Source organism: Hylaeus anthracinus, unplaced genomic scaffold, assembly GCF_026225885.1.
Source record: "Hylaeus anthracinus isolate JK02 unplaced genomic scaffold, UHH_iyHylAnth1.0_haploid 11997, whole genome shotgun sequence".
NCBI lineage: Eukaryota > Metazoa > Arthropoda > Insecta > Hymenoptera > Colletidae > Hylaeus > Hylaeus anthracinus.
In genome coordinates, this window is record NW_026534344.1 from 4561029 (window position 1) to 4574609 (window position 13581).

Genomic DNA, 13581 nt, shown 5'->3' on the forward strand with positions numbered 1-13581 from the left:
GGTAAACTTGACTGCCGATACAGTTCTAGCGTTATAGGGTGAAAACTACCCCTGAAAGTTGTAGATCATGTAACTACGTACTTAAATCCCTCCAAACTATACTAGCACTCTTATAGTCGTAACTTGTCGGTAACTTAATATATTTGAATCGTTCATTTCACGACCAACACGACATCTGTTTTTTTTTTCATTTTCACAGTGTGATTTACGAAAGAAGCCAATTAGACGAACCCAAGAGAAAGTTTACACATAACTTACGTTTCAGCTCTCACTTCAAATTTCTTTCGTCCCACGCTACCAGACAAATTGCGCCATCGCGCTGTAAGACCTAGCAGGGTTAAATTAACGGATCCTCTTTCGTCCGAAAGGCTAAAGGGTGATTTTCACGCGGGGCGACTTCTTTAAATAAAAAGTCACGTACACGTGGTCCGTACGAGTGCTCCATTACACCTTACGACCTTAAGCATCCTGAGCAAGGACGCTCGCCGAGAGTCGCCATACGTCACCGACGGCTGGGCAACGTCACGAGGGCGCCTCTGGTGACGTCAGTGGCGTGCCGAACGAGATTAGATTCGCGAGGGTTTATCCACAGCCCACGCGTTTTCTGTCGCGATTAAAATGCCGCATCGTATTCGTCGCTCTGCCCGCGATACTAAGCCAAACATTCATCCTACGATCAACGCAAATCGGTACAGATGAAACTATCCGGCATTTTTTATGTGTCTAACGACGTAACAAGAAGTTACTAGGGTGTCTTTCGAATAGCGTATTACGTTCTGAAGTTTGAAAGTTGATAGCTGAATCCGAAGTGCTTTACAATCTCGAAGTGACCTAAATATCAATCCAAATCTTGGCAGGTCAAAGTTTGGACGCAATTATTCTGCTATTTTGCCCGTTACTTATGTAACAAGGAGTTCCTAGAGTCACGTCTTCAATAGTTGATCATTTCCTCAACTTCTGTTGCCGCTAATAGCCAAATCACATGTTCCAAATCTTGAAGCTTCATCGGTCGTAACTTGACGCTTTGACCTTAAAACCAATCCAAATCGTGGCAGATTGACGTCTCAATTTCGCTTTCTTTCTCGTTCGTCGGTGTCCGTATGACACCACCGTCGCTAAACGAATTCTCCCACGTGTTCTTTTTTCCTCATCCCGGCGTACTCCTCAACAGCTGCGGGGAAAATGATCGCCGGGTGCTTCCGTTTTGGCTACATTGTTGCGCAATGGGATCGGAAGCGTAACCAGAAAATGAACTGTTATTATCAACATTCGTCTGCGTTTGCAAACGTCAATTACGTCTGCACGACTATGAAAAGACACGATAGGACACCTTGAGGTCGCGGCATGCGCCACGATAGGCTAGCCACCGTGCATGCACAATTCGCGCTAGGTCGTACCTGTGTTGCATAGTGCAGGGAATGCAGAAAGAGAGACAAACGACACAGGAGAGGGGGGGCCACAGGGGGCACGCACGGAAAAAGAGAGAGCACGGACCCCGCGAAAAGGGAAGAGTGGCAAAGGTGAACGATAAAGTGGGAGAAATGAAGAGACGGCGTAGAGGACGAGAAATGAGGAGAGAGGGGGGGAGGGAGGGGGAGGGGGAGGGAGGGAGAGGACGGATAACACACCCCCCCCGCCCGCGGCGGGGGGGAACTGGAATGAAGAGAGGAAAGGGAGAAAAAGACGAGTTTATAAAGGGGAGTCGGGAGAGAGATGGCGAAATACCGGCGAAGAAACGAGAGAAAGAGTCCTCTTTCCTCCTCGATGGCAAGGCGTTCAGCGTTGCAGCCAGCGGCGGCATAAATCGGGCGAAGGGAAAACTTTTTGGGCGCGGAGTTACCAGTCGGTATCCTCCTGGCGCGTATATGCACGTACACACATATGTGTATGCGGTTTTATCTGGCGGTACTCGGGGATGTTGCGGGTTGATTTATCGCCTGTCGTTGCCATGGAAACCTCGGCGTGACCGGCTTGCGCGACACCCTCATATCCGAGTCGACTCTCTGCTTTGCCCTCCCTCGCCCCGTGTCTCTCTCTCTTATCAAGTCTCTCTTTTATCCCTCTCCTCGTCCTTCCCTCGACACGTTCTACTCGCGTTCGCGTCCTCTTCCTTCTGGCCGATCTGTTCGTCTCTGTCTCGTCCACTCTCAGCGTGCCTATCAGCTCGAGCTATCTCCCTCGATTATCCCCCCCCCCCCCTCTCACTCTCTCTCTCTCTTTGCCACAGTCTCCGCTCCCTCCCCCTGGCATTCTCTTTCTTCGAGAATATGTATATTCGGGCTACGTCTTTCCTTATTGCATTCCCGCTCTATTTGTCTTTACACCGTATCACCATCCCTCTTGTCTCTCTTCCATCTCCGTTCATTCCTAGCCCCGCGTTTCTCACCTACCGTCGTCTCAGGCGTTTCCCTTTCTTGCTCCCGTCGCGCGTCTTCCCGCTTGCCATCTCTGTTCGGCTTCGACCGTACGACCGTGTTCCCTCCCCCAGGAACGTTCATTTATCTCCCTCTCGGCGTCGTATCCTTTCTTTTTCCATTCCACTTCGCGTGGCGTCTCCCTCTTTCGGGCCCCATTCTCCACCACCGTCTACGCGTCTCTCGTGGCCCGAGCGCCGTCGTCTTTCTCCTTTCTTTGCCCGTTCCTCCTCTCCCTAGGGAACCCGATGGATTCGGTTCACCCACGCCTCGACAACCCCACTCCAAGGCCTCCAACCTCCCCGACCGCCCTTCAACCGTGCTCCTTGCCTGCGTCCTCGCGTCTCTCGCTCCCTCTAGCCGTCGTTCCCCGACCACTTAGCCGACCGACCAACCACCCATCCACCTACCTAACCCACCTACTCGTTTCGCCCACCCTTCCTTCCTTCCCACCCACTCTCATCTTCCCTTCGATATGCACCCCACGCTACTATCAGCCTACACTCCCACGCGCGAGCTTGAAACCCCCCAGAGGAACGTCAAGGAGGCGACTACCGGTGGAGTTCTCTGCAAAGAACGAGAACTCCGCCACCTTTCTCCTCCGCCCCCGCCGCTCTGTGCCCTCCTGGTCTCGTCTAACAGCCCCTCGTCGCTTTTGCTCTCTCCTGCCATCCTCCGCCGCGCACTCCGCCAATCGAGTGTCGACTGGCTGGTGGCTGGTGCATGTTCGCGCTGCTGCACAGCCCCGATCGTTCTGCACGATCTAGATAAAGAGCGTTATCTAACCGTGCGGCTAATTAACTGGGTCCTCTCGTCTAGTTATCACCCGGAGTACATTTCTTCCTCCCACTCCACGATGCGACTGGTAACCGATGTCAAGACGTGACTCCTGCCTTTTTTCCTCCTTTCTTTATATCAACTGGAACGGACCACGGCCATTAGCCGTGGAGTCGCGGTGTATTCGCGGATTCGCTACCAGTCCAAACGTTCTTCGATCGAGGTTTCGGACCGCTCCGAATACCGGCTATTCCCCATTGGGGGATATCTGGGAGACAGTGCGATCCTAGGTGCCGCAAATCCGCCTTCACACGCGTTCTGAATCATCGATGACTCTGGCTGTGTACCGAGGCTCCTGGATAATGAATTATCCAGGTACCAACGCGTGGGAGATTAATTCCCTTGATTAGGGGGAGAAAGTTCTCGTAAACGTTGACAAACGTTTCACGCGACCTTTTCATTTCTGATAAGCCAGGTTTTCAGGAGTGCTATGTATTTAACTTTCCACAGAGTTATATATACTTTCATACGTATTCTATTATAACATGGGAGAAATAGGGAAAACAATGGAAATTGTAGTTGTAGGTTAGAATGACTCGGATGCGAACCATGTTACCGATTGTGGGTAGCCTGCTTCGTATCGAGTGCCCAAGGGACTAAGACGTTTTATCATTTGAGCTAAACCATCGAAGGAATAAAAAATTCCTAGAGTTATGAAAGACCTGAATTGCATGTTTTGTCGTGTATCCTTTGGCGATCGTTCGCGTGAATATCGAAAAGTTCAGCTTAAATGTCGACTCTGGCAGTCATTTTGTTGTCCTATTCTCTTCCACGTGCGTGACCGAAGGAGGATCGATTGGCATATGCGGGCCCAATTAGAGATTCAGAATTACGAAACCCCCACCACGGGGTTAGATTACTTTCTTGAAAGACGAGTTTCATAACGAGTTCAATTACTTTCACGAATAATGTTCCCCGTTACTGGAAGCCTGGCTTCGGACTGGCACAAAACAGCTAATTGCTCGGTCTAGGAATTTCCGCAGTGACAATCTTTCCTGACGCTGGCAAGAACTGAATTTAATTAGTAGAAATCGCGATTTCGCTGCTCCTTTGGATTCGTATAAAATCGATCATTTTATTATATTCGATCTGTGGCGATTCGTACCGTTTATTGTATTTTTCTGCTGTAGGAATAGAAAAATTAAATGTTAACCATTGGACACAGTGAGTTATAATTTAGTTGCAAATAATTAGGAAACTTTCGAGAATAAAGTTCATGCGTTATCATAAATTTAATGATTTCTTCTGGAGTTGAGAAAATTGTTATCAATTTAAAGATATTTTTAATATGGTGATAATTTATTTACGTTGCGATAATCCGCGGACACAGAACACTGCACCATCAGCTTTGGGTAAGGAAGATACGTGTCGATAATTCGTACCATTTATCGATTTTCGTTGCAAATAATTAATAATTTTCTCTGTCTCCAGGTGCTCTGAAATAATTTCACCAGTCGTACCGTAAAGATTTGTTATAATCGCGTATTGTCCAACTTAAGATTAACTCGTGCCAAAGTCTTGTGAACTAAGAGCCATATGTAAGTGCATCCTATAGGATAGCCTCAAGAATACGAACCTTACGTCGATATGCGACTATCGATTTCTTTCTGTAAAGAAGACACGTGAATTGCAAAGATCTAAAACGCGATGCATCATCGTACAAAGAAAAGATTACCAGTGAAGTACTTCCAAGATCCATTTGAAGATCCAAGTGGAATTGGAGTATCAACGAATATATGTAAAACAAAGTAGGATCGAATGTTTATTGCGCATATGGCATAGAGAATTCTACGATAGGGCGAAAAACTAGGAGTTGTGTAGATCTATTTTTTTTTCACGTTGAAAGCAGAAATGAGAAATGAGGAAATAGAGCTGACCAATGCTCGAGGAAGTTATGGAAGATGATAGCGACACAACGAGGAGAAGAGACGGAAAATGTAAGGGCAGGGCGCTGGACCAAGGCGAAGAGAATATTCCTGAAGCTCCGTTGTCGGTCTCATTGTTATCGACCCGCTGGTATTCCCCGACATCATTGGTAGCACGATCACGTGGTGTCTATCGCCTTCCAACCAGTCAGCTCTCCCGTACAATGCACACCATTGACGTAACTTTAAGTAGTCCTGCCTGAAAGGTCATAGGCGCAACTCGAGTATAATCGACGCCTTATGTATGCATTACCAAATCGTTGAACCGCGAATCCCGAAAAAAGTCGCTTAACACCAATGGTCGACGACATTTCTTGATTCTGGTTCTGATTCGATGAACAATATTTTCTATACGTGCATTGGTAAAGCTGAAGTCACGTACGAAACTAGGAATGCTGAACTTGAAACTAAAAATATCGAGGAATTAAAACAATAATTGGAATACGAATAAAGATCTGTCGCAAGACTCTTTTAACGAAAAATAATAGTGGCAAGTTTTCCTTGATCTTACTCGATAACTCTTTTTATGTTTTGTTTTTTTGGCGACAGCTTTTATATTCTATACATTTTAAAACAATTAGGATCCTTTTGATAATTTTAATGGTTCGATGACAATTAAATAATTTTTGTTTGGTGTTTATTTTACACTTTTCGACATACTTAGCGGTACGTTTGGCTGGCTCATCATCGACGTCCTGGGTCGACACTGAAAATAGAAAATTAATCGAATTAGTATTTCGTATTATAACGTGTAAAAAAAATAATATTTAGTGTTGCATATGTTATACAAACTAAACAAATGATAAGAATCTTACGACCGCTAATACGGATTCTTTTATTATTTACATTCGATTCGCTCTTCAAAATGGATTATACTCTAATCATAATCAAATTTAAGATTCAATTATAAGTTTAAGCAATACATTATACATTGAATTAAGAAATCTGAAATCTTAAAAGATCTGAAAAGTTTAGATGGATGAACTAAATTTCAGAAAAATATTGCAAGTTTTATGATATTTTTCTCAGAGTGACCAATTTATATGATATTTTAGGAATTCTGCTAGAATTATTTGACTAATGGTTCTAAACATTGAATACATCTCTATTTTGTTATTAATAAGTCACGACTTTGATAAATTCTCTTCGCACATTAAACGACACTACAAGGTTGAACATCGTTTAACGACCCGAAATTGATAATATTTGGAACAGTTCCTTTCCATGCAGGTTTTAATTAAGCCAGACAACGGTCGACTATCGATAGCTTGCAGTGTGCACAGATGCAAACCAGGTTGCATATATGTAATTAGGTACCGCGTGGAAAACATCACGGTGCTTTTCATATGATAATTAACAACGTGACTACGGATTTGAGTCATCCATACGTAAACGTAATAAATTTCGATTTCGCTCGACGTTTATGTATAACAATTTTCTTCATTGTTTGGCCAAGCGCAGACATTTATTTGATTATCACAAGGAAAAGAGAAAAATACTCGGAACAATCGACGTTCGATGCCTTTTTACGTTATTTTGGATTCGTCAAGTAAACAAAAATACATTCTCTTCTCGAGATATTCAATATCCAAAAAACGATCGAAACTCTTTACGCGATGCCAGTTCGCTTTGTATCTATATTTAACAATGGCGCATTATCGTCGATTTTTTGCATAAAATATTGTCACTTTTTTAGGACACTGGACAAAGCATTGCGATAAGGAATGTGCGCTACCTGTTACAAAGGGCAGCCGTAGTTCCCGAGGAGTTGTAAAAAATCATAAAGAGCGGGAATAGGTCACGTTTGAATTTTTCAACAATTCAGGGCCCCAGGTGCATCTATATAAGCTGGCAGGGATATTCGTTGGAAAATATTGGCCGTGTCACTTTCAGTCTGGACTGTCTTAGAGCGAGTACGTCATGTCACACTTCGCACCATGGATTGCTTTGCTGATATTGATCGGATCTGTTGGGTCACAGGTTAGATATGCTGTACTTTTTACTATATTTTGAATATTTATTATATCGCGACTTTGCGCGACGAGTTTTACTAAAAATGTATTATTTACTGTTAGTACTCCAATTTGAAAATTACATCAATTCACCTTGTACATAATTATGTAAGGGTCGAGTTTCTTGTTTTCTGCTCGTGCAACTATACAAATAGGAAAACGGTTGTTAAAACTGAACTACTTTCGGGGTTTTTTAAAATTGTAAGATTTCTCTTGCGCGCAGACAAATTTAAAAACACAGAAATTTGAATTACTTCTGATATGTACATTAACTAAATTTAATTCATAAAGCACATTTAATTTTGAAATACAAACTTTCATTTATGTAATAAATCAGTTTTAAAAATATTGATTAGTTTAGATTTGAATAGCATGCATTTTCCGACACTTATTACGCTATAGCATTTTTCGATTGTAATAAGATTAACAGACAATTTGAAGATTAAATTCAATTTTACATTTATCTTGAACAATTGACTCGAATAACTGTTGAATAACTATCGTTCATTTGAAGTATTATAATTTAAACAATCGTCGAAAATTGTCCAGTTCAGACAACCATCCCTTGTATGCATTGATTAAAATAAGCAACTGTTTAGGTCGTATCAAACAACAACATAAAACATACAGATAACTATTTATTAACCACAAGTTGAATTTTTCTCATATCTTAGCAAGATTTAAATTTAATAGTCACTTTGGACCTCGCGTTTGATGAACATTTATATTTTTTCTTTGTTATTACAGGAGCAGTTTATGAGGGCAGATTTTATTGATCCACGCTCGCCAAGATTCGGTTTCGGTTTACTCGAACCCGTGCGAAAGTCGTTTTGCGACACTTTCTGCGACCCTTCGAGTCAATCGATATACATAGTGAACTTAGCTTGCCTTGTAAAATGTCCCGAGTTGTACATGAATCAAAAACCATCGAACCCTATGGTACCACCAAATACAGTGCCAGCGCCACCAACGATGGCGCCGCCAGATTTAGCAACAATGCAAGCTTCAACATCAGCGCCAGCGTCGTCAGAAACAACAGCTGCGCTACCAGCATCGCCAGCTACAAATGCAACAGGAGTAGCGCCAGAGGCGTCAGCTACAACGGCAGCGTCAGCTACAACGGCGGCGTCAGCTGCATCAACGGCGGCGCCAACAGCGACGACAGGCGCAGCAAACGCAACAAGCTCAACAAACACAACAGTTACAGCAATGCCAGGGGCGTCAGATACAGCAAACGGAACAACAGTTGCGACAACGCCAGCTGCATCAAACGCAACTACAGCAGCTCCTTAAAACACTATGTATCGTAGGATATTTCAAACACTTTCTTTAAATACAAGAATATTCTACTAACGAGCGAATGACTAATAAGAAATTGAGTGTCAACGACAATATTAGTAATAAGGATATTAATGTAAAATAATTTTTCTACTAACTCAATACTATGGACACCTCTTTCAATTTGTAACTTTACACAAACTGATAAAAAAGTGAGCTTCATTTTCTTGTTCGCTTACACGATTATTGTTCTCAGTCCCGCGAATACTGAATTATTTATTAAATCAATACCCCGATAGATATTAGATATTAGATAGATATTAGATATTAATTAGATCATACGAATTGAATGTTAACGGCGTTATTAATTATAACAATAATTTCTTAAATTTGTTTGTTTTAAATAAGACGTTTCTCTAACAACAAATATCGACTGCTGATTTTCACTTATAGAACGTGGCAAGTTTCGAACTCGTGCGCAGGATGGCGTTAGTGACGCTGATATTCAAAGCGCGATAAGGAACATCTCTGTTTTCATTTTTCTTGAATATTAAATGAAATCGATATTGTACATTATTTGCAATTTTAATAATCCAGTACTGAAATCGGCAGGCTAACAGTTCTCTTTTGTTTAATGTAATTGATACATAGAAATTGCGCAGGAAAATGATTAAATCGGATAATATTGACGTAATAATCCCGCAATAATGTTTTCTGGGATCAGTCTTTCATAGTTTTTACTCACTATGTATAGTGTTACTGTTCTTTCATGCAATTGAAGTAAACGTTAAATCCGGAACATAAGACTTTCAAATATATTGCCCGCGGAGAAACTATTTAGAAAGTGAAAATGAAAATAAACAAATGATAGAATGTAACAATACCGTTGAATAAATATACCTATGAAATAAATTGTACGTTGACGAGTTTACTTTGTCTCAACGAACTAATACGTAGAAAGTGCGAAGTGAAACGATTAAATTCTAGAAGTAGATACACGTTATTATTTGCGCGAAACGAATTCAATGTCGACGAGTGTCTCGTGATTGTAATATAATCCATAGTAATTTGCTGGAGTCGCGTGCACTCCACCGAAACTATGAAAGTAGACGACGATGCATCCGCGCGAAAAAATAAGACCTTGCTCCCGTTGTGAAAGTAATCTCGGGCAACCTATTACCAAGGAGCGTATGTCCTCTCACTTTCTGCATACGCGCTCTCACAATGAGCTGCTGGCTGAATTATATCAAACGAGGATTAACACCGTAAAAGGTAGTCGCTATTAATTACAGCGAAACAAGGGGAGCAGAGGCGACGATAAATCGCGAATAAAAGGACCGAGAACCCTTATTACCGTTCCAAGCTTGATTCGTTCACACGTTTGTGGATGTTACACTGCGATTATGTAATGCCAGCACGCCTCGAACAATTGTTTACCTCAACGTTGTTGGACGCGGCTGCAACCTTAATTGGCATTGATGTATGGAACTTCAAACTTAACGCTAGGTATACGGAGCACGGTCAATTTTGATCCATTCCGAATCACGCATGACTTCATATTTTTCGCCAATCAGTTATGCTGACTTGTATTCATATAAAGAGACGAGCATATATCCAAATTTATTTTTGTTCGAGCCTTATTAACTTCAGTAAATCGTCTGCATTTATTAAAGCATTACTTCAGTACTTACTTCAGTAATAGGAATCTGATGAGAGAACTCAGTAAACCTCGTGTTAATGTAACATTATAGCAACATTTTTATACCCTATCTCTTATTCACTTACACGCTTCGGTTAAATATTTCACGATCTCTTTGCATTTGCTTAGATACCTTTCTTCGTAATTCTCTAGCATTCCCATTAAATTCTCTAGCATGTCGGTAGCCTGTTGGGGTCCCCTGTCCCTTCCTCTCCCCATAGCTCGGGTACCACGGGATTGCTAAACCCGTACTGTAGCTACAATTAAACGTTAGCTACAGCCCCTGAGGGCAAGAATAAACGTGACCTATCGAAATATTTCCTAAAATTCTGTTTTTCTTTTCAACAGGATCGTATAAACTTCTAAAGTGCCACTGGATTATATCTACATTATTAAAGTTTTATTTAATTATTTAATTAAATTCTTCGAATTTAAATATAATTTATCAATAAAAATGACGGGCGATTTGTACACTTAATATAATTGTATATTTTATTCGAGTACTAAATAGGATTTCTGCTCACATGTTCATAAATACTAAGACGTCTTGGAATATGTGTTAGCACGTGTCCTGTCGCTCTATTGTTAAATTCCCGACGAGATTTCAATACCACGACGTACGAGTCCGTTGGTTTAAATTTAGATCGGCTAGACGCTCCATCCAGATAATAATAGGGCATTTCTATTCTCCCACGCGGACAGCTTCGACACTCGCTTGTATTACGAGCGTAGCCTCTGTTAAACTGGAGGGTCTATAGTTAGCACACGCGCCATAGGTCGAAATGATAGCACACCTTTTATTCTTCCATGTGAAACTGGCAGAAGAAATGTATGGTACTTGCCATCCAGTTCCTCAGCGTTACCAAATACGATACAGACCATCCCACTCGAAATCTATTTATATCGGACTTCCACGATACTGCAAATTTATTTGTTTCAAGGGGATACTCTCTTTGTCTAGGTTAAAAATAAATTTCTTGCTGCTTAAGGCCTTTAAAATAATTCTACCAAATTATATGAAAAAAAATGTTTAATTGGCAAAGTTATAATCGTCCTATTAGGCTAATCGAACACGAAACCCTATGACTAAAATCTCTTAAAATAGTCTCGAATATCATCGTTGTATTTCGACTGTATGATCGAGTCTGCGATCACCACTTTGCGAAACTTTCATTTTTTTGCATACCTTGCCGCGTGATTCACGACGGGCGAGTCTAGCCTGCGTATCCTGCAACGCTGTATCCTGTTATAACTATTGTTCAATGTCCTGTTAGCGGTTGGCTGGTCACCCAATCACAGTTTTACCATTCGTGAATCGTCCATTTTCTATTTTTACAAACCGTTCCTTGGATATTCCTTGTTTGTTCATTTTATTCGATAATTCAAATTCTATATATATCATGTCCCAAATGTATAAGTAAAGCTTGGTCACGCTAATAATACAAGAAATCGCTGAAAGTAATCCTGTACATGAAAAATAAATCACACGTCAAGAATGACAAGTCGTTAGTGTGAATGTTTAAGAGGAATAGCTTTTGAAACATTGATTTTCTCGTTCCAATGAGACTTTCTTTGATTACTTCGAGCAATGTATAATAGGTAGGTGATCTGGTTAACGTAAAGTTCCGAAGAAGATGGACATTATTTTGCAACACACGGTAAACAGAAGATCAAATCGACGCGAATGGGCGACTGAGTGACTGCGTGCGATCTTGATAGTCCGGTGTACTAATAGGAGATTCAGTGGTTGATACAGAAACGATCTGGTCACGAAACGGTGACTGAATAGTGTCGTCTTAGAAATGAATTGGCAAAGGTACAGAACTGTGTGTTTGGTGTCTAATAAAATTAACCGTATAGAAACGAATCGACGATGATTTAGGGTTGGATGTCGTTGGAATATTTCATTTGCGGTTGCTCAGGTTATTGAAGTGAAGTATATATTGTCGATGTACTTGTTTGATAATTGTTACTTTGAATGATGATAAAATATTACGGATACTGTGGAATGTAATGTAATGTAATGTAAGTGCATGGAGGGAAATTTCGTAGGTACAATAGAGTATACTGTCGTTGAAAGAGCACATGCTGGCAGTAACACGAAGTACTCCATTTTACGTACAAAATTTGCTCTCGTAGACCTTCTGATCGTTTAAGGCCTAGAAGGAGGTTCAACTTATTGTTATGAGTTACTACGTCGACTACGACATAAGTAGGCCACTAGTGATTAGAAAGCAATAATATATCTAGCAAACTATCAGCTTGGAACAATTATTTTGCAATTTCTCACGCCAAGGTAGACACAGATGAACAATATGTGTTCGCTAGAATTTACTATCCTATTTATATTCCATCGTTAGCGTTCACCAATGACCCCGTAGAATTTTCCTCGGAAATCGGGCATAAAATAGGTTGCAGAGGGCTAACCATCAATCTTCGAAGAAGTGATTAGGTGCTTAACATAAAAATTACTGTTCACACGGCCCTGTCAATTAAACGTTCTGGGAAACTCTGTGCCGATGGTTACTCGGTTCAGAAGAAAACGGGGTCAGAATACGCAACAGAATGTCTACGAAAAGTTCCTCCTCTCTCCGTTGCGTCTTCTGATCGCTTTCTTGTTCCCTTTCTTGGTTCCTCGAGCTGTCGCTCTCGTTTCAATCACTCGCGCGTGCGACTTCACCTCCAGCTTGGACTAGAGCCGAGATCTACCTATGCGAGACAAACGAGCTATTTAGATTGGTATCGAACGATGTTCTGATAAATATAGCGGGCCCCTTTTCGCGCGTCTACGCTCTTTCGATCAGCAGACAAGAGGGAACAGACAGGGAAGAGAAAGCTCCGTAGAACAATGGGTGGTACCGTGCGTGAAATGAAACCAGATCTGAGTGATCTGGACTGACTGGACAAACTACCGAACGCGTGAATCATTTGGCCGAATCGTCGGGTTATAGATTACGTGCAATTCCGTCTATTCAGAATTGATATTAATTTTTTAACAGCATCTTAACGATGGTGTAAGAGAAATTCGATACTGCTTTTAAATGGCGCAGTAACGACTCCGTGGGGAAAATTCGATATTAATTTTTGAATGGTGTCTCAATGACAGCATAACAGAAGTCCGGCATTAATTTTTATCACCGACCAATTACTTGGACGTTTTATGCGATAAGTCGTGTGCTCACATCGAACGACATATAAGGACGTTTTTACGAATGGAGTCGAACGGTGCATCTGCATTCGCAACAATGACGTCACCCACAAAAGAAGAACAGGTGCACCGCGAGATACCTTCGATGCCAATTGAGAATTAATCGACAAGTATTACCGCAGCGCGCAAAAATAACCCAGGTTGATGGACACCGTCGATGCTTGGGACGATGCTTGCCCGAATGGGCAAATTCATTTTATGTAAGCAC

At 41.7% G+C, this 13581-nt stretch overlaps 2 protein-coding genes across 2 annotated transcripts in view; one reads left to right on the forward strand and one right to left on the reverse strand.

Annotated features, from left to right (window-relative positions):
• Positions 1 to 5446: 5446 nt before the first annotated feature.
• LOC128889547 (centrosomal protein of 290 kDa) overlaps positions 5447 to 13581 on the reverse strand; it is a 76218-nt gene continuing 68083 nt past the window's right edge. The window contains exon 24 of the mRNA XM_054147263.1: positions 5447 to 5882. The gene's annotated coding sequence lies outside the window, so the exon portion shown is untranslated. The remainder of the gene's footprint in view (positions 5883 to 13581) is intronic.
• On the forward strand, positions 6997 to 8721 carry LOC128889552 (mucin-7-like). The gene is made up of 2 exons (XM_054147277.1): positions 6997 to 7156; positions 7936 to 8721. Exons 1-2 carry the CDS (start codon positions 7097 to 7099, stop codon positions 8479 to 8481), a joined length of 606 nt encoding a protein of 201 aa, XP_054003252.1. The 5' UTR covers positions 6997 to 7096; the 3' UTR covers positions 8482 to 8721.